This window comes from Bubalus kerabau, chromosome 3, assembly GCF_029407905.1.
Source record: "Bubalus kerabau isolate K-KA32 ecotype Philippines breed swamp buffalo chromosome 3, PCC_UOA_SB_1v2, whole genome shotgun sequence".
In the NCBI taxonomy this organism is placed as follows: domain Eukaryota; kingdom Metazoa; phylum Chordata; class Mammalia; order Artiodactyla; family Bovidae; genus Bubalus; species Bubalus kerabau.
Genome location: NC_073626.1, coordinates 71,589,823 through 71,617,607, shown reverse-complemented (window position 1 = coordinate 71,617,607; position 27,785 = coordinate 71,589,823). Strand labels below are relative to the sequence as shown.

Sequence of the window (27,785 nt, the reverse complement as noted above, 5' to 3'; positions counted from 1 at the left end):
GGGCAATCTGTCACTCAGGAGAACAGGGATGCCTGAAAGTGAAAAGAACAAGGATGGATAACCGAGGAAGTGCAACAGTTAGGAGGAGGAGACATGCCAAAAGATTAAGAAGGATGAATAAGAGGAAATCCGGTTGAGAATGGTAGCACAAAAGCCAAAGGAAATGAATTCTTTAAGAATAAGGAAGATGCTCCAAATGTTGCTGGAATGTGCCATTTGGATCCAGTGTCATTTTAACATTAGGGAGCTGTTGAGTCCACGAAGTGGTAGGAGATAGAAGTGTATAACCTTTGTCAAAATTTTTCCTTTTTGAAGGGGAAGAAAAAACAGAAGGGTAGGTGGAGAGTTTTTCATAGGAAATAGGAATTTCACCAACGTTTTCCAGAGATGTGTGAAAAATCAGCATCTACATCTAGGATGAGTTCATTTACTTCTGTTTCAGGTATTTAGCTCAGCTTCTGAATAGAATGTCAGGGGTGCACCACCCCAAAGTACAGGACATGTGATGCTCTAATACATAAGATATGTATTATTCCAGTTCCAACGACTGGAATAGAGTCACATCACAGTTGCTACTGTTTGTAGACAATCAACGTTTTAATTGGGTTTTTGACACCAAATGAGAAATGATTGAACATATGTTGGCTTATTAAAGACCTCCACTGACAGTGAGTGGGAGAGGGTGGCAGTGTGTGTGAGGCATAAAGGAGACACTGAGGCAGACCCCAGAACTCAAAAATCAGGGAAGCAGGGCTGCTATTAGGAAACAGTTAAGCAGTAGACTGGTCCTGTTTGGTAGATAGATTTTCAGTTACCTTAATAGAATGGCTTTCAGGCTCTAAGAGAATGCAAAGGAAAAAAAGACTTTTATTAAGTCATGAACACAATGTTCATTAATGCAGTGCAGTAGCGGGGTTACCAGGGGAAGCGGGGGCTCTCCTCATGACTTCCAGCACCACCTTGAAAGAAGGCAGGCAGTTCCCACACATTCACAGAACCCTCATCGTATTGTGAGGGTAGCATGTCAGACCATCTGAACCAAATGATAATGAATTCAAACTTACCTCTCTAACTCCATGCTCACCAAACAACCTTTTCAATGGTCATTCTTCCCTTGTAGCTTGCTGTAAAACTATATTCACATTATAAGCAGTGATTAGTTTCAACAATATGTCATCTGGCACATTAACAAATGCTGGGAAGTATAATTTTATTAGATTTGTTTCCCTCTCTGGTTTGTGGTTTTCTGTTTCCTAGTTTTATAAACATAAGGGATTTATATTTAGTTTAATATTTGCATAAATTTAACTTATCAAGTATTAAAAATTATGTTAATCAAAATATTTGAGACCTGCAATATTTTTCTCTTACTAGGTTTGTTTATTTTTAAAGTGCCACAACTGTAAAGGCTAATGCTTAAAACAATCACTCCATCTTATACCTAAGAACCACAATTTAATTAGACTTCACTTTTTTATCTCTTCAAAAATTAGTGTTTTTTTTTTTTTTCTTTTCCTGCTGCATGCTCACTTGCTAAGTGGTGTCTGACCCTTGGCAACCTCATGGACTATAGCCTGCCAGGCTCCTCTGTCCATGGGATTTCTCAAACAAGGATACTGGAATGGGTTGCCATTTCCTTCTCCAGGGGATCTTCCTGACCCACGTATTGAACCCGATTCTCCTGCTTGGCAGGCAGATTCTTTACAACTGAGCCACTAGGAAAGCGCTTTTTGTTTTCCGAGCCTTTTAAAAATTGAATAGACTTTTTTTTTAAAAGAGAAGTTTTGGGTTTATAGAAATATAAGGAGGAAAGAATTGAGAGTTCCCATATACTCCCTTTCCATGTACATCTTGCCTTACTGTTATATATGTTTGTCACACTGATAAGCCAATATTCTAGGCACTAGTATGCAATCAAATCTCCTTCCTGGAGGTAGGCAGGTTCAACACTTTCTAGAGATGCTGGAATTTTTGTCTAGTACTAAAAAATACAAAGATATTTGCAATTGCTGACAGAAGCCACACACAGAATATTTTAAATGTGTTCATTTTCAGAAGTATTTATAAGCAACATCAATTTTCTTTTTACTGCAATTTCTAATATCTATCAACCACCAATAGGTTTCCTGAATGAAAAATCAAAAGCAAAAGTAAAAAAAAAAAACCATTAAAGTGACTTTATGTCAATACTCTTGACTATAGTCATCTTGTCAAATTCTGTTTTCTTCACATAGAAGGGTGAGAGAAGGAACTGATAAGAAACAAATTTTGTTTGACAAGCTACAAATTTTGATGCTTAATGGTGGATTTAAGGGTTTACAGACTAAAAAGTCACATCCTTAGAGACTATACTATAGGCACAGACTTAAACAGAATTATATTGATGACATTTAGAAGTGTGCATGTAAACTTTGAAGGCAAATGGACACCCACTAACTTCTCTACCAAAGAATTATATTCTCCTCTCAAACCCCAGAGGACGTGGGACTTTAATCTGATGAATTTTGTGGGCTTCTACTTGGCATATTTGATGGAACATAATCATTATACTGGGAGTGGGGGTGATATATTGGAAATTTCAGCTCTCATAACAAATTTGTTAAAAACATTTTAATCTATTCAGGTTAGTGTAATCCACTTAAACAAAAACTGATAAAAGAAAAGGTGAAATAAAGATATACCAGTAAAATTATTGTGTGAAGGCCATGTTAATTGCTGGATTTTATTTTCTAAATTTTGCTAACAAAGCACCATAGTTTGACCCTAACTTGTGCTTTAGACCACTGGTTCCCAGCTGAGGATGATAGAATGCTAGGCATATTTAATATTTGGAGACATTTTGGTTGTCACAACTGAGGGTGGATGTGGTAACGGTGTCTAGTGTGTAGAAGCTGGGGATCCTGCTGAACATCCTATGATGCACAAGACTGTCCCCACGACAAAGATGTATCTGGCCCCACATGTTAGTAATGCCAAGGTTGAGAAACTCAGTCTTAGAGGAATATTCCATGAAACCACATTCCCTTATCTTTAAGGAACTTCAGTAACAATACAGATATGCTATGGAACACTCTTCTTAAAACCCAAGAAAAATGCAGTTTCCATGTAGAACATGTTCCAGTCAATGTACATACTAGTTTTTTTTTTTTTAAGTTTTCTATTAAATTAAAAGACACAGTAGAATATATTTATTGTATCTGTTTATGAAGCATCTGCATAAGCATATTCATCAAGTAAAGCACACTAATGATACTCCCTCACCCTCGTTTATGGGATACATAACCAGACATCAAGTCACGATTTACTACAGTTTATGTTCTATCACAGGGCAACTGATTAGAAAGTTGAAGACATTTGTGTTTGAAAATAAAGCTATTGCTCTGTCTACTGGCTCACTTTGAAAACTGGTGCTTCTGAAAGCTTAATGTGATATTTTTATTCTTCTTATTTGGCTCTGACTTGTGTGACTATGTGCCTGCTCCTCATTCTCCACCGTTTGGTCACACTGGTCACACTGGTGAGTGAGTGAGTGTATGTGTGTGTGTGTGTGTGTGTGTGTGCGCACACGTGTGTGTGTGTGTGTGTGTGCATGTGTGGTCTTGTTTGTGATGGGGGTGGGCAGGGAATGGGGCTGTAGACAATGCTCAGATAATTTCTCTGTCAGGATTATCTTTGCTCTGAAAACCAGAATGTATAATTTCACAAAATCAGATTTTCCTTTTAGATATGTACTCTTTTTTTTTAACTTTACAATATTGTATTGGTTTTGCCATATATCAACATGAATCCGTACTCTTAACTAAACATATAATCTCTTCCTGTGAAACTTTAAATATAAGAAAATCATATCTGAACATGTTGAGCACTTGAAAATATTTATGTCCAGGCTTTAATTAAATTTCTCTTAACTTCCATGATAGCTCAGTTGATAAAGAATCCACCTGCAATGCAGAAGACAAGACCCCAGTTCAACTCCTGGGTTGGGAAGATCTCCTGGAGAAGGGATAGGCTACCCACTCCAGTATTCTCGGGCTTCCCTGTGACTCAGCTGGTAAAGAATCTGCCTGCAATGCGGGAAACCTGGGTTAGATCTCTGGGTTGGGAAGATCCCCAGAGAAAGGAAAGGCTTCCCACTCCAGTATTCTGGCCTGGAGAATTCCATGGACTCAGTTCATGGGGTGGCAGAGTTGGATATGACTGAGCGACTTTCACTTTCACTTAGTTCAATCTAGAATAAAATTATGAAATGTTCTAGTTGTAATTACTCTAAATGCAATAAAAAGATATTGTTTAAAAAAATGACTGTAACAGAGTTGCTTCTCCCTGAGAATGAGAGCTAAAATAGATCAAAGTGAAATCAAATGATACATTAAAAAAATACATGAACCATTTAGAAGAAAACATTAGATATATATAACGTGTGAAGTAAAAGTCATTCAGTCATGTCCGACTTTTTGTGACCTCATGGACTGTATAGTCCATGGAATTCTCCAGGCCAGAATACTGGAGTGGGTAGCCTTTCCCTTCTTCAGGGGATCTTTCCAACCCAGGGATCAAACCTAGGTTTCCCAATTTGCAGGCAGATTCTTTACCAGCTGAGACACAAAGGAAGCCCAAGAATACTGGAGTGGGTAGCCTATCCCTTCTCCAGCGGATCTTCCCGACCCAGAATTGAACCAGGGTCTCCTGCATTGCAGGCAGATTCTTTACCAGCTGAGCTATCAGAGAAGCCAAGCTTATTTCAAAAGAGATGATAGAAAAATAATTTGATTCATTTCAATATAATAAAAGCCAAACTTTTGTAATTCCTGAAACTGACATGGACCTTTCCTTGAAAGCAGGTATTGTGTGGGTGGGCATACTGACAACAGTGTTTTGAGTGTTACAATCTTCTGAGGTTACCTATCTATGAAGGTCAAGATTCCACATGCTAAACATGTCCAAATGACGTTTTATGTTCTATTATGCTACTATTCGATTTCATATTCACGCCATACAAAGACGATGGCCATATAAGGTTGCATTTTTTCAGAAAACTGACAACATCTATGCCAATTAACTTTCTCTTCTCTAACATAGGGATAATTTGTCAATAGTTACTATGTGCTATGTTCTCAATTATTTTATCATTCAACTGAGTCATAGATTGCTAACAGCATTTCTGCATTAGAGGGCATTGAGGCTGGGACTTATAGGGACTGAATAGGAGCCTGACTGCTTTTTAACTGTGTTTTTAACTGACTCTATTTGGAGTCTTACTGTAATTTCTTTTCTTTTCTTCTCTGTTGAATAAAGAGAATATTTGATGACTTCCAAGTGTATCCTATTCCCAGCAAAGAAAGTTCTTATTTGCCTTCTGCTTCCCAGAAAATTTTTCTTGAAATTTTATTCTAAAACTTGGCTGGCCTCTCGATCATTTGGCCTCTACCTATCAAGTCCTTGGTAATATCATCTGTCTGTTCTAATGAGAAAACCAAGGATGTACTTATGTGTTTAATACACCTTAGAGATCAGTGAGAGCTGGAAGCACTCTTAGAGATGGTTTAATTTATACAATCATTATTCACAGGCAAAGAACATGAGGGACAGAGATTTTTAGTTGCCTAAATCCTCAGAGCTCTTCTGTAGCAGAGCTAGGATTAGAATTTAGGTCTTTGGCACTTCAAAGCAGTAACATTTGAGAAGAGTAATTCAGAATAGCCCATATCTTTAAAACAAGTGCTTTAAAACATTTCTATTTCTATCTGAATGCAAGATGATTAAAACAGGCTCAGATGCATGCTATATTTTATAAAATCAGTGTTCCACTATTTTAATAAGCACTATTCAAGGATTTCAATTAACTTGGTCAGAAGATACATGACAACCTCAACAAAAAGCCTATGTTTATCGTATTAAAAAAAAAGATTCTGATGCCTTTAGGTTCCTCAGAGCAATACCAAAAGATGTGCTGAATTTTATCTCATCTACTTTATCTACAACATGAGTTTTATCATCTACTTTTATCTCATCTAGTATATCTACATATCTAATCTAGAATTTCATACTGTTCATACTGTTCATGGGGTTCTCAAGGCAAGAATACTGAAGTGGTTTGCCATTCCCTTCACCACCCAGATAATCACGATGGTGTGATCACTCACCTCGAGCCAGACATCCTGGAATGTGAAATCAAGTGGGCCTTAGGAAGCATCACTATGAATAAAGCTAGTGGAGGTGATAGAATTCCAGTTGAGCTATTTCAAATCCTGAAAAACGATGCTGTGAAAGTGTTGCACTCAATATGCCAGCAAATTTGGAAAACTCAGCAGTGACCACAGGACTGGAAAGGGTCAGGTTTCATTCCAATCCCAAAGAAAGGCAATGCCGAAGAATGCCCAAACTACAGCACAATTGCACTCATCTCACACACTAGTAAAGTAATGCTCAAAATTCTCCAAGCCAGTCTTCAACAATATGTGAACCATGAACTTCCAGATGTTCAAGCTGGTTTTAGAAAAGGCAGAGGAACCAGAGATCAAATTGCCAACTTCTGCTGGATCATCAAAAAAGCAAGGGAATTCCAGAAAAACATCTATTTCAGCTTTATTGACTATACCAAAGCCTTTGACGGTGTGGATCACAATAAACTGGAAAATTCTGAAAGAGATGGGAATACCAGACCTCCTGACCTGCCTCTTGAGAAACCTATATGCAGGTCAGGAAGCAACAGTTAGAACTGGACATGGAACAACAGACTGGTTCCAAATAGGAAAAGGAGTACGTCAAGGGTGTATATTGTCACCCTGCTTCTTTAACTTATATGCAGAGTACATCATGAGAAACGCTGGGCTGGATGAAGCACAAGCTGGAATCAAGACTGCTGGGAGAAATATCAATAACCTCAGATATGCAGATGACACCACCTTTATGGCAGAAAGTGAAGAAGAACTAAAGAGTGTCTTGATGAAAGTGAAAGAGGAGAGTGAAAAAGTTGGCTTAAAGCTCAACATTCTGAAACTAAGATCATGGCATCTGGTCCCTTCACTTCATGGCAAATAGATGGGGAAACAGTGGAAAGAGTGGCAGACTTTATTTTTCTGTGCTCCAAAATCACTGTAGATGGTTACTGTAGCCATGAACTAGACAGCATATTTAAAAGCAGAGACATTACTTTGCCAACAAAGGTCCATCTAGTTGAGGCTATGGTTTTTCCAGTGGTCATGTATGGATATGCAATTGGACTATAAAGAAAGCTGAGCGCTGAAGAATTGATGCTTTTGAACTGTGGTGTTGGAGAAGACTCTTGAGACTCCCTTGGACTGCAAGGAGATCCAACCAGTCCATTCTAAAAGAGATCAGTCCTGGGTGTTCATTGGAAGGACTGATGTTGAAGCTGAAACTCCTATACTTTGGCCACCTGATGCGAAGAGCTGACTCATTGGAAAAGACGCTGATGCTGGGAAAGATTGAGGGCAGGAGGAGGAGGGGACGACAGAGGATGAGATGGTTGGATGGCATCACTGACTCGATGGACATGGGTTTGGGTGGACTCCAGGAGTTGGTGATGGACAGGGAGGCCTGGCATGTTGCAGTTCATGGAGTCGCAGATACACTACTGAGTGACTGAACTAAACTGAACTTGCCGTTCCCTTCTCCAGTGGACCACATTTTGTCAGAATTCTCCACCATGACCAGTCTGTCTTGGGTGCTCCTACAGGGCATGGTTCATAGGTTCATTGAGTTAGACAAAGCTGTGGTCCAAGTGATTAGATTGGTTAGTTTTCTGTGATTGGGGTTTTCAGTCTGTCTGCCCTCTGATGGAGAACGATAAGAGGCTTATGGAAGCTTCTTGGTGGGACAGACTGACTGAGGGGTAAACTGGGTCTTGTTCGATTGGCAGGGCCATGCTCAGTAAATCATTAATCCAATTTTCTGTTGATGGGGGGAGCTGTGTTTTCTCCCTGCTATTTACTTGGGGCCAAACTTTGGAGGTAATGAAGATCATGCTGACCAACCTCAAAAGATCCCATGCATGTAGTGCTATATTCAGTGCCAACCCTGCAGAGGGTCACCACTGACCCACGCCTCCACCAGATGCTCCCAGACGCACACAGGCGAGTCTGGGGCAGTCTCCTGTGGGGTCACTGCTCCTTTCTTCTGGGTCCTGGTGCACAAGGTTCTGTTGTGCCCTCCAAGAGTCTATTTTCCAGTCCTGTGTAAGTTCTGGCAGCTCTATGGTGGGGTTAATAGCAACCTCCTCCAAGAGAGCTTATGCCATACCCAAGTCTGCTTCATACCCAGTATGAAAAGGCAAAAAGATAGGACACTGAAAGATGAACTCCCCAGGTCAGTAGATGCCCAATATGCTACTGGAGATCAGTGGAGAAATAACTTCAGAAAGAAGGTAGAGACAGAGCCAGAGCAAAAACAACACCCAGCTGTGGATGTGACTGGTGATAGAAGCAAGGTCCAATGCTGTAAAGAGCAATACCGCATAGGAACCTGGAATGTTAGGTCCATGAATCAAGGCAAACTGGAAGTGGTCAAACAGGAGAAGGCAAGAGTGAACGCTGACATTCTAGGAATCAGCAAATTAAAATGGACTGGAATGGGTGAATTTAACTCAGATGACCATTATATCTACTACTGTGGGCAGGAACCCCTGAGAAGAAATGGAGTAGCCATCATAGTCAACAAAAGAGTCCAAAATGCAGTACTTGGATGCAGTCTCAAAAATGACAGAATGATCTCTGTTCATTTCCAAGGCAAACCATTCAATATCAAGTAATCCAAGTCTATGCCCCAACCAGTAACGCTGAAGAAGCTGAAGTTGAACAGTTCTATGAAGACCTATAAGACCTTCTAGAACTACCACCCAAAAAAGATATCCTTTTCATTATAGGAGACTGGAATGCAAAAGTAGGAAGTCAAGAAACACCTGGAGTAACAGGAAAATTTGGCCTTGGAGTACAGAATGAAGCAGGGCAAAGGCTAATAGAGTTTTGCCAAGAGAACACACTGGTCATAGCAAACACCCTCTTCTAACAATACAAGAGAAGACTCTACATATGGACATCACCAGATGGTCAACACCAAAATCAGACTGATTATATTCTTTGCAGCCAAAGATGGAGAAGCTCTATACAGTCAGCAAAAACAAGACTGGGAGTGGACTGTGGCTCAGATCATGAACTCCCTATTGCCAAATTCAGACTTAAATTAAAGAAAGTAGGGAAAACCACTAGACTGTTCAAGATGACCTAAATCAAATCCCTAATGGTTATACAGTGGAAGTGAGAAATAGATTTAAGGGACTACATCTGATAGATAAAGTGCCTGATGAACTATGGACGGAGGTTCATGACATTGTACAGGAGACAGGGGTCAAGACAATCCCCAAGAAAAAGAAATGCAAAAAAGCAAAATGGCTGTCTGAGGAGGCCTTTCAAATAGCCGTGAAAAGAAGAGAAGCAAAAAGCAAAGGAGAAAAGGAAACATATAAACATCTGAATGCAGAGTTCCAAAGAATAGCAAGAAGAGATAAGAAAGCCTTCCTCAGTAATCAGTGCAAAGAAATAGAGGAAAACAATAGAATGGTAAACACTAGAGATCTCTTCAAGAAAATTAGAGATACCAAGGGAACGTTTCATACAAAGATGGTCTCAATAAAGGACAGAAATGCTATGGACATAACAAAAGCAGAAGCTATTAAGAAGAGGTGGCAGGAATACACAGAAGAACTATACAAAAATTTTTTTCACGACCCAGGTAATCACAAGGGTGTGATCACTCACCTAGAGCCAGACATCCTGGAATGCAAAGTCAAGTGGGCCTTAGGAAGTATCACTATGAACAAAGCTAGTGGAGGTGATGGAATTCCAGTTGAGCTATTTCAAATCCTAAAAGATGATGCTGTGAAAGTGCTGCACTCAATATGCCAGCAAATTTGGAAAACACAGCAGTGGCCACAGGACTGAAAAAGGTCAGTTTTCTTTCCAATCCCTAAGAAAGGCAATGCCAAAGAATGCCCAAACTACAGCACAATTGCACTCATCTCACACACTAGTAAAGTAATGCTCAAAATTCTCCAAGCCAGGCTTCAACAATATGTGAACCATGAACTTCCAGATGTTCAAGCTGGTTTTAGAAAAGGCAGAGGAACCAGATATCAAATTGCCAACATCTGCTGGATCATCAAAAAAGGGAATTCCAGAAAAACATCTATTACTACTTTACTGAATATGCCAAAGCCTTTGACTGGGTGGATGACAACAAACTGTGGAAAATTCTGAAAGAGATGGGAATACCAGACCACCTGACCTGCCTCCTGAGAAATCTGTATGCAGGTTAGAAAGCAACAGTTAGAACTGGACATGGAACAACAGACTGGTTCCAAATAGGAAAAGGAGTATGTCAAGGCTGTATATCGGCACCCTGCTTCTTTATCTTATATGCAGAGTACATCATGAGAAACGCTGGGCTGGATGAAGCACAAACTGGAATCAAGATTGCTGGGAGTAATATCAATAACCTCAGATATGCAGATGACACCACCCTTATGGCAGAAAGTGAAGAGGAACTAAAGAGTGTCTTGATGAAAGTGAAAGAGGAGAGTGAAAAAGTTGGCTTAAAGCTCAACATTCAGAGAACTAAGATCATGGCATCCGGTCCCATCACTTCATGTCAGACAGATGGGGAAATAGTGGCTGACTTTTATTTTAGGAGGCTCCAAAATCACTGCAGATGGTGACTGCAGCCATGAAATCAAAAGATGTTTACTCCTGGGAGATAAGTTATGACCAACATAGGCAGCATATTAAAAAGCAGAGACATTACTTTGCCAATAAAGGTCCGTCTAGTCAAAGCTATGGTTTTTCCAATAGTCGTGTATGGATATGAGAGTAGGACTATAAAGAAAACTGAGCGCCAAAGAATTGATGCTTTTGAACTGTGGTGTTGGAGAAGACTCTTAAAAGTCCCTTGGACTGCAAGGAGATCCAGCCAGTCCATCCTAAAGGAGATCAGTCCTGAATATTCATTGGAAGGACTGATGTTGAAGTTGAAACTCCTATACTTTGGCCACCTGATGCGAAGAGCTGACTCATTTGAAAAGACCCTGATGCTGGGAAAGATTGAAGGTGGGAGGAGAAGGAGATGACAGAGAATGAGATGGTTGGATGGCATCAGCAACACAATGGACATGAGTTTGAGTAAACTCTGGGAGTTGGTGATGGACAGCAGGCCTGGCATGTTGCAGTCCATTGGCTCGCAAAGAGTCGGACAGGACTGAGCGACTGAACTGAACTGAACTGATAAAGGACCAGCAGCATCAGCATCACCCAGGACCTTGTTGAAAATGAAGAGCCTCAGATTCCACCCCAGACCTACTGAATTGGAATCTACATCTTAGCAAGACTCTCAGGTCATTTTTATGCATATTAAAGTTTGAGGAACTTTGGTTTTTAACAACTTCAAGCCTTGTATGCAGTAACTTCATGTTGGTGACATCTGTGCTCCAAATTTATAATATTCAAAATGGAAAAATTCAAAACTGTCATAGGAATATTGAAATAGCTTGACCAGTTTTATAATATAAACAGTAAAAGAAGTTAGAGTGGTAAGGACCATCCTGGAATCTGTAGAATCCTCTTTGAAAATTAATTAGGTTGAGGGCTTACATATTTAATCGAAGAGTTTTGACAATGTGTGTGCTTTAGGCAATGCCACCAAGAACTCTGCAAAAGAGATTCCAAAAGAATATGTTCTATTCTGTGTTCTAAAGCCCACAGTGCTAGTCAATAAAGTCCTTGAGGGCCATAATAGGTCAGGCAAATTATTAGACAAGGCCAGTACTTGTCTATTTGAAAATATGCCAAATATTTACTCAGAATGGATAAAATACTCTCAGCATTTAGAAATTCTTTTGGTGGGGGATGGGTGTAGGAAATCAGAAACCATTTGCAATTATATTCAGAGTTCTATGCCCCACCAATGAGTGTAAATAGCCAACAAGTCAATGCCAACATTAAATGCCCTTTGGAAAATTTAGCAATGAAATCCCAGGGCATACTATTTCAAGTGACCTAAAAACTTCAGTTATACTGGGATCACTTAAATTTTTTGCAGTAAAAGTAATCTAAGTCTTAGTATATTTTTAACATTTATTGCTGCCATTTTTATAATCAGACATTAACAAGGAAATTTTGCTATTCATGTTATAAGAATTAAAGTATATTTTTGATGCCAAACACAGTACAAAGTTAATATGGCTATTTTGATAACATTGACAAATATATTAAAATTTGGCATTATTAATATTTAAATTATATGACCTTGGCTGTATACTGCATTGTCAGAAATAAGCAAATTATAACTAAACTTCATTCTCATTTTAACTATTTGGTGATAGATATGACTTTCCATATCTAATCTGAAATTGCCATTTGGCAATTCTAGATTCAGTTCAGTTCAGTTGCTCAGTCATGTCTGACTCTTTGCGAGGCCATGGACTGAAGCACGCCAGGCCTCCTTGTCCATCGCGAACTCCAAGAGTTTACTCAAACTCATGTCCATTTTGTTGCTGATGCCATCCAATCATCTCATCCTCTGTCGTCCCCTTCTCCTCCCGCCTTCAATCTTTCCCAGCATCAGGGTCTTTTCAAATGAGTCAGCTCTTCGCATCAGGTGGCCAAAGTATAGGAGTTTCAACTTCAACATCAGTCCTTCCAATGAATATTCAGGACTGATCTCCTTTAGGATGGACTGGCTGGATCTCCTTGCAGTCCAAGGGACTTTTAAGAGTCTTCTCCAACACCACAGTTCAAAAGCATCAATTCTTTGGCGCTCAGTTTTCTTTATAGTCCAACTCTCAATCCATACAAGACTACTGGAAAAACCATAGCTTGGACTAGACGGACCTTTGTTGGCAAAGTAATGTCTCTGCTTTTTAATATGCTGTGTACGTGGTCATAACTTTTCTCCCAAGGAGCAAGCGTCTTTTAATTTCATGGCTGCAATCACCATCTGCAGTGATTTTGGAGCCTCCTAAAATAAAAGTCAGCCACTATTTCCCCATCTGTCTGACATGAAGTGATGGGACCGGATGCCATGATCTTAGTTCTCTGAATGTTGAGCTTTAAGCCAACTTTTTCACTCTCCACTTTCACTTTCATCAAGACACTCTTTAGTTCCTCTTCACTTTCTGCCATAAGGGTGGTGTCATCTGCATATCTGAGGTTATTGATATTACTCCCAGCAATCTTGATTCCAGTTTGTGCTTCATCCAGCCCAGCGTTTCTCATGATGTACTCTGCATATAAGTTAAAGAAGCAGGGTGACAATATACAGCCTTGACATGCTCCTATTTCCTATTTGGAACCAGTCTGTTGTTCCATGTCCAGTTCTAACTGTTGCTTCCTGACTTGCATATAGGTTTCTCAGGAGGCAGGTCAGGTGGTCTGGTATTCCCATCTCTTTCAGAATTTTCCACAGTTTGTTGTCATCCACCCAATCAAAGGCTTTGGCATATTCAGTAAAGTAGTAATAGATGTTTTTCTGGAATTCCCTTGCTTTTTCAATGATCCAGCAGATGTTGGCAATTTGATATCTGGTTCCTCTGCCTTTTCTAAAACCAGCTTGAACATCTGGAAGTTCATGGTTCACATATTGTTGAAGCCTGGCTTGGAGAATTTTGAGCATTACTTTACTAGTGTGTGAGATGAGTGCAATTGTGCTGTAGTTTGGGCATTCTTTGGCATTGCCTTTCTTAGGGATTGGAAAGAAAACTGACCTTTTTCAGTCCTGTGGCCACTGCTGTGTTTTCCAAATTTGCTGGCATATTGAGTGCAGCACTTTCACAGCATCATCTTTTAGGATTTGAAATAGCTCAACTGGAATTCCATCACCTCCACTAGCTTTGTTCATAGTGATACTTCCTAAGGCCCACTTGACTTTGCATTCCAGGATGTCTGGCTCTAGGTGAGTGATCACACCCTTGTGATTACCTGGGTCGTGAAAAAAATTTTTGTATAGTTCTTCTGTGTATTCCTGCCACCTCTTCTTAATAGCTTCTGCTTTTGTTATGTCCATAGCATTTCTGTCCTTTATTGAGAACATCTTTGCATGAAATGTTCCTTTGCATGAAATGTGTAGAAATGAATTCTAATTTTCTTGGAGAGATCTTTAGTCTTTCCCATTCTATTGTTTTCCTCTGTTTCTTTGCACTGATCACTGAGGAAGGCTTTCTTATCTCTCTTTGCTATTCTTTGGAATTCTGCATTCAAATGGGTATATCTATAGCAAGGCTCTAAAAGACACACCAAATAAAATCAAGTGATGACTTATGGTAGTTTATTCTTTAAGATTCTCCTCCTACTTTATGTTAACTCTTCACTTCAAAAGAATTGAATATGAAGGGGAGGGGCTGCCAAGTGTGGACACACAATGGAGAAACAGGACTCTTTTCTACCTCTCTGTAAGTTTGCAGGTTGGCTCGAAGAGGCTAAGCCTTAGATGTTTACATGACAGGGTCTGTGTGCTATACTGGAGGAGTTTTTCCCGAAGCTAGCCCATGAGTCTCAGGGTCAGTTCAGTTCTGATGGAATGGTCATATGGAAAGAGATGAAGGTGCTTGGGATGACTTTCTACACCAACTCTTTGTAAGATTTTCAGAAGACACTTGTTATGAATATAAATGCAATTAGATCCTTTTGTATGCAAGTTTGTAGATATATATGGATCTGTTTCCATATGTACATTTATGTGGGTTTACTTCAAATTAGGAGGAAGATACAGTTTTTTTCCAACCAACATCACAGAGAAGAACATTAATATATAATCATAACTGAGTTTGCATCTCTTTCAGTTTTCCATCCTCCATCCATCTGTCATTTCATCATATTGTTATAGCTATTATTTGACATCTTGTCTTTATCATCTCATCTATCAATAAATAGACAATATCTCCTTAGACAATACTTCCTGTTTGTGTCTAACATGGAATTCAATTTCCATGAACTTCACAGTTCTGTGAACCCAAAAAATATTTAATATGACTATTGGGTTAAATTATCTATGCCATATATAATCAGTTATTTAGTGATAGGCAAACAAATTCTTTATTATATCATATCTTCTAAACTTTTTCCTATTTTAAAATTAATGACATGGTGAGAAAGTACAGGAGAAATGAATTCAATAGCTAGTTTCTTTCTCATGGTAAAGTCTATACCACAGAAACCAGTATATGTGACTTTAGAAAACTGTCTTCATTTAATTTGGTCACTGTCCTGTTACAAACAGATCACTATTCTGCAATGGGATATTAAATAGAAGTATATTTCCTATCAAATATTAAATACAATGAAATTTTTCTCTCTTAAATTAGAGAAACTGCATTCATTAAAAGCATTTATGAATCAATATTCATATGATAATAAATATCCCCTACCTGCAAAAGGTGAATGAGAAAATCATATTAAAGTTATTACCTTTACAATAATTTAATTTTAAATTACATTTCAAAGAACTCCCAGTGGAGCTGAGAAACAGGCAAGTAAATTCTATACTGTTTCCAGGTACTTAGTAGACATAATATACATTTCATTATCTGCATGTGTAAACCTTTAGGGATAAAAAAGATATGAACACATAAAACATTTGTTCCTGTAGTAATGATACATGCTTTAATAACCTTGAGGAATAAACTAGAAAAATTCATCTTTAAGAAATCACATTCAGTACTTTATACAGAAGACACAAATATAATAGACAATGGATTAAAAAAAACCCTGCTGCTTCTCAAGCATGACTTATGATATTGTTATTACATTTAAATAAAAGTAACTTCCAAGTTCTATTTAGAAATAAGTCTCTGCATTGCTATCTAGGAGGAATTTAAATGGATTTATATCTGGAGTTCATATGTTTGTATATAAATCTAAAGAATATTTCTCCTTGTTTATCAGTAATCTGGGAATCGTGTTTGGAAACACTGGTTTTTCATCATATATTTAAAAAATTGCAGTTGAGCTGAGTATTTTTTGTTGTATCATGCACATAAATATAACTTCCCTGGTGGCTCACATGGTAAAGCATCTGACTACAGTGTGGGAGACACAGGTTCGATCCCTGGGTTGGGAAGATCCCCAGAGGAGGAAAAGGCAGCCCACTCCAGTATTCTTGCCTGGAAAATCCCATGGATGGAGGAGCATGGTAGGCTACAGTCCATGGGTCCTTAGTAGACAAAATAAATGCACATAAATATATGTCTGTATTACACAACCATTAAAATAAAAAATGCCTATTTTAACTCTTGGTCATCAGTTCCTCATGGCACTGGTTCCACTAACAAGAGGTGTTTTTCTAATCTGATTATATCATACATCACCTGGAAATTTACATATTACCTAATTCATATGGATAAGAACCCATACCAAAACTCTTGAAAAGATTTTTATTAATTCACAATGACATTAGTGGCATGTAACACACTGAGCTACAAACTGTGATTAAGCCAACTAATAATTTCTTATATTTAAAGAAACCATATATATTTTCCTAATTATGAAGTTCTCTGTGAGGTGGTACCATCCCGATAACTTATTGAATTTTTACCTATGATGGTTTAGAGTCAGAGCACAGAAGAATGGGACTCATATGTCAAGAAAACCAGCCTGTAACCTTAGATTGTTGTCATGACTTGCACATGTACATTCTGTGATGCCTGGGTCATTGTTCATGATTTGTGATCCATTTTTAACTGTAATAGTAAATCATTGTGTGCAATTACATAATATGCTGCCATAGATTTGAGCAAAAACTGAGTGGTTTGCTTGCATATCCATTTATAAGTCCTGAGGAGACACATAACAGTGCTTCACTGTTTTTAATATGATTAAATTTATAAATAATTTGATAAAATACAGTTTAACACTTGGCCTTTGTGGTACATCAGTAAATTTTCTCCAATTGTATTTTCAAAATTTATTTAATTGGATGCTAATTATTTTACAATATTATAGTGGTTTTTGCCATACACTGGCATGAATCATCCATGGGTGTACATGTATCCCCCATCCTGAACCCTCCTCCCACCTCGCTCCCCATCCCACCCCTCAGAGTCATAAAAATATGGAATGCTTCATGAATTTGCATGTCATCCTTGCGCAGGGGCCATGCTAATCTCTGTATCGTTACAATTTTAGTATATGTGCTGCAGAAGCGAGCACCCAATTGTATTTTTAGACAAGTGGTATATATGACCAAAAATTACCTTCAAGAACATAGAAATGAAGAAAGTACTTATAGTTACCATTGAGAAAATACAAAATGATTAGTTGCATTGAAGTTTCTAGTTAGACGTAGGTGTCAAAGTAGTCAATTGTATTCCATCTTTTTATAATTGACCAAGATGTGACATTATGAAACTAATTACTTTTTAAAGTACAATATAATGGCTGACATATTTTAGGTCCAATTTCTATCAAGAATTCTTTGAAACATGCTATCATGAGTCCATCTTTGCTGATAGGAAAAGCACTTATCCAGGCATGGGCAATACATTCACTCTTGCAGTGCAAGAGAGTACCAACTGATAAATCATCCACTCTGGGATTTGATGTCAGAGGTTAAAAGGACTGCTTTTGTTCTAATATTAGTATGTTATCGTTGGAGAAAGCTCAGCTCTACAACACTATAATTACAATGTCTATTTTTCTTTCTCCAATAATGACAATGGCAGAAAATGATAAAGTTTGATATATGTTCCACATCAAATATTCCCTTGTTCTATTGATCACTGCCTACTTCAAATAATTTACCTCTCTCAAACCCCCACAAAGTAATGCAGGAAGCTGCAAGAAAAATAAAGTGTGAGATGTTGCAACTAGATCCTGAGTATCCATGATGTCTGTAATTAATTTTTGGAAAAGAGACAAGTTCAGATTGCCCATATTTGGTCTTGATCTCTAAAGATGCCCGATTCAATGTGATTCATTTATTGTTAATTCCTTGCCTTTCTCCTGGATACCACTGGTGCAGGCCTTCTGCACAATGGTTTTGGTGAACTTGCTATATTCATTTAATATTTATTCAAAATCAGGTTTTCTATAAACAAAAACATATTATTTCTTCTTTTCCAATCTACAGAACTTCTATTTCCTTTTCTTGTCTTATTTACTAGGTCAGACTTCCAGGATAATGTTGGATGAGAGTTGTGAGAGAGGACGTTCTTATCTTCTTCCCAGTCTTGGGGTGGGGAGGAGTTTCTCACCATTAAATATGATGTTAGTTAGATGTTCTTTGTAGATGTTCTTTATCAAGTTGAGGAAATTTCTTCTGTTACTAGTTTTCTTAAGAGTTTTTTAAAAATTATCATAAACATGTATTAAATTTTCTCCAATGTTATTCCTGAAGCAATTGATATAATCATATGATTTTTCTTTTCTTGCCTGTAGATGTGGTGGATTATACTGATTGATTTTTGAGTATTGGATCAGCTTTGTATATCTGGGGAAAAAATCCCATTGTATGTGAAAGTCTATTTGTTCACTGTTGGATTCAATTTGTTAGTATTGTTGCAGGAAGGCAGACCCCTTCCAGGGCCCGAAACTGGGCTCTTGTCTAACACTCGGTAATGAATTGTCCAAGGAGATACATGTGCTGACAAAGCAAGAGATTTTATTGGGAAAGGGCACCTGGGTGGAGAGCAGTAGGGTAATGGAACCCAGGAGAACTGCTCTGCTGCGTGGCTCTCAGTCTCGGGTTTTATGGTGATAGGATTAGTTTCCGGGTGGTCTTTGACCAATCATTCTAATTAAGAGTCTTTCCTGGTGGCGCACGCCACCCAAGATGGATGCTGGCGAGGGGGATTCTGGGAAGTGGACGGACACGCGGTGTCTCTTTTAGGCCTTTCCCGAACTCTTTCCGTTGGTGGTGGCTTATTAGTTCCGTATTCCTTATCAGGATCTCCTGTCATAAAACAACTCATGCAAATGGTTACTATGGTGCCTGGCCAGGGCGGGCGGTTTCATTCAGTGTGCTTCCCCTAACAGTATTGTGTTGAGAATTTTTGTGTTTATGTTTATGAGTAATATTGGTTTGTAGCTTTATGTTAAAACATTGGTCTGGTTTTAATACACTGTGGTGTACCTAGGGGAGAGTGCTCATTTAGAGGATGAATAGTTACTGGCTGACTGAAATATACCAAGGTGATGCCCAGATCAAGAAGAGAACTGAGGCCTTCCAGCACAATCTGGGAGTGCTTACTGGAAACGCTAGTTATGTCTACTAGTGAGTATTCCCAGAGAAAAACTTGAATGGATTTTTCTAAGACATTTTGCATTGGTTTCCTGGGGTTGCTGTAACAAAGAACAGTCAGCTCTGGGTAGCTGCTGATGCACAGCAGGTAACTTCCTGCTGATAAAGGAAGGTCCCAAGGTACAATGCTATTTTACATAAGTGATTCAGCATTTGGTATCTGTGGAAGAAAGAGGTGTCCTGGAACCAATCCTCAAGTATACTAAATGAGGACAATACCACAAACTGGATGCTTTAAAAACAACAGAAATTTATTCTTTCAGTTCCCAAGGCTAGAAGTTCAAAATGAAGGCATTAGGAAGATCAGGCTGTCTCTGAAGTCTCTAGGGAAGAACTTCTCATTGCTCCTCCCCTTCAGGTGGGGTCCACCTCTGGTGTTGTAGGGCTTGCAGCAGCTGCACCATAGCAACCAGCTTCTGTCACCACTTGTCGCCACTTCCTCATGTGTCTCCTCTGTCTCCACATCTGTCATGGCCTTCTTGAGAGCATCAGTTGTGGACTGAGTGCTCACCCTGACACTTCTACCAATACAGTTACTCTAATCCAGTAACCAAAAACATCACGCAGACACATTTTACTGGGGCTTCTAACTTCCTCTCAGGGAGGTCCCCACATAAATTTCCTAGATCCATAGGAAATTCATACTGAGAGGGAGGATGAAATCCAAAGCTTACTCAGTTTTCCCATCCTGATGTTTGGTTTCTTCTCCTGTCTGGTCCTCTAATTCCCCACACTTAGTGGAACAGCAGATAAGGTTCCCACATACCCCATTTCCTCACAAGAATGTGTTGAGGTTTTTTTTTTTTTTTTGGTGGGGGAAATGTTCTTATTTAATCTGATAACCCAGACCAGGATGTGATGAGAAATTCTACTACTCCTTTAAAATGAACAGAAATGAATAAATGCACATTTAAGAGGCATCTTTGAGAGCTGCATTAACTTGCATCAAAAGTAGGCCTTTGAGGGTAAGCATGGCAATGGCTGCTAGAAAAGACCCTTTGGAGCAGATGGGCATTTAGTTTTCTGATCCTGCCAGGTACCTCGTTTCCTACTTTGCACTTCCAGCTGCCCTGCTTGCCAACAGCCTGTGTGTATGGAGGTCTGCATAATATTTGTTACAAAGAAAGGTAGCCTTCTTTCTTTATTAAAATAATAAGAGTAAAGAGATTATTTGCCATTGGAGAAGGAAATGGCAACCCACTCCAGTATTCTTGCCTGGAGAATCCCAGGGACAGGGGAGCCTGGTGGGCTGCCATCTATGGGGTCACACAGAGTCGTACATGACTGAAGCGACTTAGCAGTAGCAGCAGCAGCAGCAAGCTTCCTTTTTATTTGGTATTTTGAATTTTCATCTTCAAAAAATTTCATTATATGATACTTTAATGCTAATATAAGAAAATACCATTTTGTAATTGTTTGAATCAATAAAGTTTTTGGAAAATAACAGTTGCTGAATGACAAAGGGAAAAGGTTGTTTCATTAGCCAGTACTGGAGCTATTATTTTATAAGTATTGATATTTAAGTGGGTTCTAAATGGGAAAAGAGCCATAGCAGGAAGCCATCAGAATTCAAACTGAAAACTTCCAATTATGTACTTATTGTTTTAGTTTAAAAAAATCATCAATTTTTCCAGCTACACCTATGTTTAAAATATGTTTTAATTTCACCAGATTTTTATTGTGCTAATTGGAAATATATGCACACAAACATCCATGTCTATACAATTTTTTCTGTTCCCTTGTCCTTTGAGGATGATAGGGTATTAATTTTATGGCATTAAAAAAGAGGATCCAAAAAATTGGATTTGCCAAGTCCTGGCTTAAACAAATGAAATTTCTATTGAACAGAAGGTAGAGCTATCCGGCCAAACACTCAAACTCCAGAATCAAAGACTTGGTCATCTGGAAGAGTGTCATGCATCCAACTTCCACCCCCAATGCTTGGGTGGTTCATTATGTTATATAAACTCTCACCCACACAAGGAATAGCAGTGTGGAGATTCTTGGGGAAAAGCCAAATTCAGCAGCTTTGTGCTTTTCCGTATTGAGGCTGAATCCATACACAGCTGATAACATTCAAATCTCATCTCATGAGAAGAGAGTGGAGAAAATGAATTACTGTTGCTTTGAGCAGGACACTATTTCATTTAGGGAATGCAAATCTTTTGGTTCTTTGATGCAGCTCAAGATTCTGCTTATTATAAATGGAAAACAGTCTGTCATGCTTTGGCATTTGCATTGACACACACAATATCAGGGTGTACTAGGAGGAGATATTTTATTTTGTTTCAGCTAACTTATTTCATGGACACACTTGAAATACTGTACCTACCACAGGAATGTCAAAAGCTTCAGATGGCAATTTCTAGGAAGGAATGGTCATGAATAAAAATAAATATCGGGGAACAAGAAGTAGTATTTTTTCCTTCCTTCATTTTGAATTCAAATAATCTAAATTTTTGCATTTGGCTTTTTTTTTTAAGATTTACATTTATGAATGAAATGTCAGTTTTAAATTAGATCTGTTCACAATCAGATTATTGAGCCCCAGCCACAATAAAATACCGATGATTTGTGCAGTGTTGTTAAGATGTACATAAATCCTGGTTTTGGCAGTTTGGACTTAGTCATTGAGAGGTGAGAGACCAACTTCTCCATTTACACCTAATGATGATTTACACCTGATTATATCTGCTTTGGGCTTCCCTAGTGGCTCAGAGTGGAGAAGGAAGTGGCAACCCACTCCTGTGTTCCTGCCTGGAGAATCCCAGGGACGGGGGAGCCTGGTGGGCTGCCGTCTATGGGGCCGCACAGAGTCGGACACGACTGAAGCGACTTAGCAGGAGCAGTGGCTCAGAGGGTGAAGTATCTACCTGCAATGTGAGAGACCTGGGTTTCAGAGGGTGAAGTATCTACCTGCAATGTGAGAGACCTGGGTTTGATCCCCAAGTCAGGATCATGCTCTGGAAAAGGTAATGGCATCCTACTCCAGTACTCTTGCCTGGAAAATTCCATGGACTGAGGAGCCTGCCTGGCCAAAGGGCCATTGGAAAACAAAGCATTGCCAGCAAAGGTCCATCTAGTCAAAGCTATGTTTTTCCAGTGGTCATGTATGGATGTGAGAGTTGGACTATAAAGAAAGCTGAACGCTGAAGAATTGATGCTTTTGAACTGTGGTGTTGGAGAAGACTCTTGAGAGTCCCTTGGACTGCAAGGAGATCCAACCAGTCCATCCTAAAGGAGATCAGTCCTGAGTTTTCATTGGAAGGACTGATGCTGAAGCTGAAACTCCAAAACTTTGGCCACCTGATGTGAAGAACTGACTTATTGGAAGGGACCCTGATTCTGGGAAAAACTGAAAGCAGGAGAAGGGGATGAGAGAAGATGAGATAGTTGGCTGGCATCACCAACTCAATGGACATGAGTTTGAGTAAGCTCGAGGAGTTGGTGATGGACAGGGAAGCCTGGCATTGCTACAGTCCATGGGGTCGCAAGGAGTCAGCCATGACTGAGCGACTGAACTGACTGATACCTACTTTAAAATGCTGGGAAAATGATCCTGGATTTTGACTTTTATTTCCTCAATATTATTTTGACTACTAGAGCCATCACAGATTTTTAAGTTTAAAGTTTCAATTTGGGTGCAGTCTAGATGATCTGAAGCTGTGCTGTGCTTAGTCGCTCTGTCATGTTCAACTCTTTGCAACTCCATGGACAATAGCCCACCAGACTCCTCTGTCTATGGAAATCTCCAGGCAAGAGTCTTGGAGTGGGTTGCCATGCCCTCCTCCAAGGGATCTTCCCATCCAGGGATACAGCCCAAGTCTCCACATTGCAGGCAGATTCTTTACTGTCTGAACCACCAGAGAAGCCCAAGAATACTGGAGTGGGTAAGTATCCCTTCTCCAGGGCATCTTCCCAACCCAGGAATCAAACCAGGGTCTCCTGCATTGCAGGCAGATTCCTTACCAGCTGAGCTACCAGGAAAGCCCGATGATCTGAAGGGTTCTCTCTTAAGTTTCATAGGTTAGGTGAGAGTATTTTATGTATACTTCACAGTTAGAATCTGATTCTAAGTGGTTAATTTCCATAACAGGAAATAATAATCAGGCAAATGAATAACATCTTTGTCTTTTTACATTCTCCCATCCATCTCTCCAAAAGAAAAAGGAAAAACAAGCTAGGCTTATCTTTTCTTACCTCTGACAACAATTCAAAAAATATCGAGTGTGACTATGCCTTAGGTGCTGAGAACATGATGATGAATGGGGCTGTCACAGATCCTGCTGATAAGCATCTCTCACTCTAGCCAGGAGACAGATGCCCACTCATGCAATTCCTATCCAACTATTAAGGGACATGACAAGGGCAGCTTGGATGATGACAGGGCACATGGCAGGAGCATCTATACTGGACTTGATGGGTCAGAAGGCTTCCTGGGGAGGCTGTGTCTCAAAAGGACCTGGAAGGATAAGCAGGAATTAAGCCACATGAAGCTGGGTGGACCACAGTAAGGCAGTTCTGGGAAGGAGGACTGAAGAGAAGTAAGAGCAGGATAGGGTACAACCTGAAGTTAGGTAGCACTTGGTGTGGGTTGGAAGGGATGGAACAGAGGCTAGGAATGGAAACATAGGTACTGAAGGGCTTTGTGTGACACTTGAAGAAATTTAAACTTGGATGAAGTGGTTAGGAAATTCTTGCAATAATTTATTTTAAGCTTGTGTCTTGGTTTTAAGTGATGGTTAGCATTATTGAATGAATCAGCTAAATGTTCCTGCTTCTTTCTCCAAATATTTTAGATATTATAGAATATGTAAAGATTCAAATATGAGGATTCCTACGGTAAATTTGTCCTGGAATTGAATGTAAAAAAAAAAAAAACAAAAAAAACTTTACCATCAGATGTTTATACATCCTTTTGTTAGGAAATAAAAAGAGGAAAAAATGATTTTGCCTTATCAGAAGCTCAAAACACATTTTGCATTGCATTTCTTCAAGGTATCGAGTATAGGTTCTTTAAAATTTTTTTGTCATTTTCATTTTCTTATTGAAAAGTGTTTTGATATTTCTAACTGTCCAGAATTTAGAAGTAAATAGGTATAAATCATATATATATATATATATATATATATATATACACATATGTCTCTCTGATGTACACGTTATTAAACTTTTGTTTGATTTTCTCCTATTAAAAAAATTCAACCAAACTGACAAAATGGGATGGGAGAGCCCACTAAATTAACAAGATAGAGACAGAGTAAGATAAGACTTTATTACCTGGGTCTGCCAGCCCTCTTTGGACATAAGTAGGTTTTACTCTTTAGCTTCAAATGAGAATAGCAATTTGGCAAGATATTCACAATACTTGAAACTGGACAATATATTTATATATTAATATATATAAATCATATATATATATGATTTATACCTATTTACCTATTTGAGATATATATATATATATATATATATATCTCAACATAGAAACATCATGTCCATTTCCTAAGCTTTTCTTAACTTTTAACCAATAATTTTGGTTCATACTTTCATAAGGGGAATTTTTCATCAAGAAAAAATTTTAACCAAAAGAATAATCACACTTAAGGATTTGAAATAAAAATATAGCCTGAAGAATAACTGAACAGCAAGCTATTCTTCACTGCTGTGGGGATTACTAGGTACTGAGTAACCCGGAAAAATACGTAGGTAGGTAAGTGGGTAGATAGGTAAATATTAATAAATAGATGGATGGATGGATGAATAGATGATAGATAAAAAGACAGACAGACACAACTACTGGAACTATAACAAGACTATCAGCATAATGCTCTATTTCAACATTTGAGCTCTATGTATATATGTATAAAAACATGTGAGATATATATATATATATATATAAAGCTTATATATATAGATAGATATACCTTGTGTTTGATATATAAATCAAATATATCAGGGATTTTATATGCCTTATTTGGTCATGCACCATGGGTATATGTATATCCTATTCTGCTCCTCAAAGGATTAGCAATAGCTAGCATGCAACAGGTAAAGCAAACCAGTAATTCCCAGGTCCTTACAACCTCAAACCAAAATTTCAACCAAGCTGGCATCAATCAGTTTTTCTGGGTCTCTCTGATGTACACATGTTATTAAACTTTTGTTTGATTTTCTCCTATTGAAAAAATTCAACCAAACTGACAAAATGGGATGGGAGATCCCACTAAATTAACAAGATAGAGACAGAGTAAGATAAGACTTTATTACCTGGGTCTGCCAGCCCTCTTTGGACATAAGTAGGTTTTACTCTTTAGCTTCAAATGAGAACAGCAATTTGGCAAGATATTCACAATACTTGAAACTGGACAAAAAGGATAGGTGAATTAAGAGACTATGGATTCCCTGGGATTCTGCATATTTAAGTGTTTAATAGTTTTATGTCAAAATTTTTAAGAAAATTAAGAGATTAAATTTTTTAATTAAACTGAATACACAGCACAAGAAAATATATGCCACACATATATTTTTACTTAGCCACACATTTCACATCTTCAGATAACATCCAGTAACTTTTTAATATAAACTTGAATATATTAAATTTAAATATTTTTATTTGCAGACAGTCTTTATAGCAACATAATTAATTCCTCCCCTCTATCAAAAATCTATAATGAATATTCTTTCAACTATAGATTTTACCCTAACATGATGAGACTACATTTAAAACCTAAAAACAAATGCTTCTCCTATACATGCTTATATTTTTTTAATGAACTAAAATAATGATCCTCTTTTCTGAATAATATGTTTCAGAAAGGCATAGAACATTCTTCAATGTTACAGGGATAATTATAAGAAAAGGATAGACTTCATCTTATGTCATCCTATTATATACTTTTTCTCTCTGACATCATACTAAATATATCCCCCTGAGTTTACTTTCAAATCTTTGAAAAAGAGATAGTCTTAAGAAATTGGAAAGGATTTCAGTTTCAATTCAGAAAACATCATTTTCCTACATGGAAACAGTTCAAAATCACATACTAACTCCACTGTTTTAATTTTTAATATTCTAAAGAAACAAATATGTGAAGGAAAAATAGAGGGCAGGAGGCAGTGTGATGACAAATGACATGAAAGTATATAATTACCCTTAGCCTTCATAGAGCACTTTCCATTTCTCAGATCTTTACAAGACATGAAATTAAAACCATCAATTGCCCAAGAGGTAGACTATGAACCCATTTCCAAATGGGAAAATGAGCACTGAGATGCCTTACCACTATAATGGCTGTAAAAATGGTTAGCAGCAGGACAAGACTAGAAGCAGGAGGAGCTGGTTACAATTGTATACACATGGCTGCCCAAAATACGTCAGTGGGAGGACCGGAGTATTGCTGGTCCACCTCTGCAGCTATGCTCCACCTTGCTCTGTGACACACACAGCTGATGGAAGTTTCAATCTCCATTTAAAGGTGACGGCCCATCTATTCTCCAATGTCAAACCCATGAGATCAACAGGGGGAATGACTATTTGCAGTGCCATCCTCAGACTCAGGAATGTAGGCTACATTGAAACTACATAGAACATATTTCAATAAATGGGATCAAAACAGGAAAAGCAAAATTGAAAGACATCTTGTGCAATAATGAAAGTTACAATTTTAGCTCAACGTTTCTACTCTTATTCTACAAGAAGATGTTTGTGAGTACAATTAAAAACAGATTATGAAACAACTGGATTTGAAATAAAACTCACATCTGCATATCTATATAAACCTTGGTTTGCATGCTCTTAAATTAGGAGGGAATAAAGATAGTATAATTTGACTGGGTTTTGCACTAAACACATCTCTTTCTAGAATTCAAAGATGTATCCTGATTCACTGCTAATGATTTACCAAGCTCTTCAAATACATTAAAGCACTAAAGAAAATTTGATTATTTCACAGAGCTGTGGCATTAGCCAAAAAAGCAATATGGCTAGACTGGAAGTACACTTGGTGGGGGGTGCTAAACGGGAGATGCAGGAAAATAAACAGCTGTATTGTTGTCCTTTAGGCTCATGAGAACGACATCCACGGGTGCCAACCCTGCACTTACTGTGTGAGTAGCCAGTACATCAGGGACACGGTAACATAGATGACACACAGCATGACCCAGTTTATCCTCGTGATGGGCGGCTTGCAGTTACCTGTCACGTGGAGGATGACACTGGAAGAGAGAATGCCGCTAGGGTTTTGGGCCCATGCCACATAGAGGCCTGCATCTGCCTCGCATACCTTCGGAATGAACACCAAGTGTCTCGTCTCCTTGTGTAAAACCTGCAAGCGCCCATCTGCAGACAATTTCTGGCCCTTCTTGTACCTGAAGCAGAGAGTCAATTTTTAAAGTCAGGATCATGGTTTATTCACATCATTTCCAAGTTCTAATAAACACTGCAATTGGGCCCATTGCTACTGCAATATTTTCTAGCATTAGCAGGA

General features: G+C 38.5%; 1 protein-coding gene and 1 non-coding gene across 4 annotated transcripts in view; both read right to left on the bottom strand.

Annotated features, from left to right (window-relative positions):
- Positions 1-17,106: 17,106 nt before the first annotated feature.
- LOC129648173 (U6 spliceosomal RNA) lies at positions 17,107-17,210 on the bottom strand. The gene has a single exon (XR_008712754.1). It is a non-coding gene; the product is annotated as a U6 spliceosomal RNA (small nuclear RNA).
- Positions 17,211-25,569: 8,359 nt separating this feature from the next.
- CCDC141 (coiled-coil domain containing 141) overlaps positions 25,570-27,785 on the bottom strand; it is a 213,874-nt gene continuing 211,658 nt past the window's right edge. For all 3 annotated transcript variants that reach the window (XM_055572073.1, XM_055572074.1, XM_055572075.1), the window contains one exon: positions 25,570-27,666. In XM_055572073.1, the coding sequence (XP_055428048.1) occupies positions 27,399-27,666 (268 nt within the window). In that variant the 3' untranslated portion in view covers positions 25,570-27,398. The remainder of the gene's footprint in view (positions 27,667-27,785) is intronic.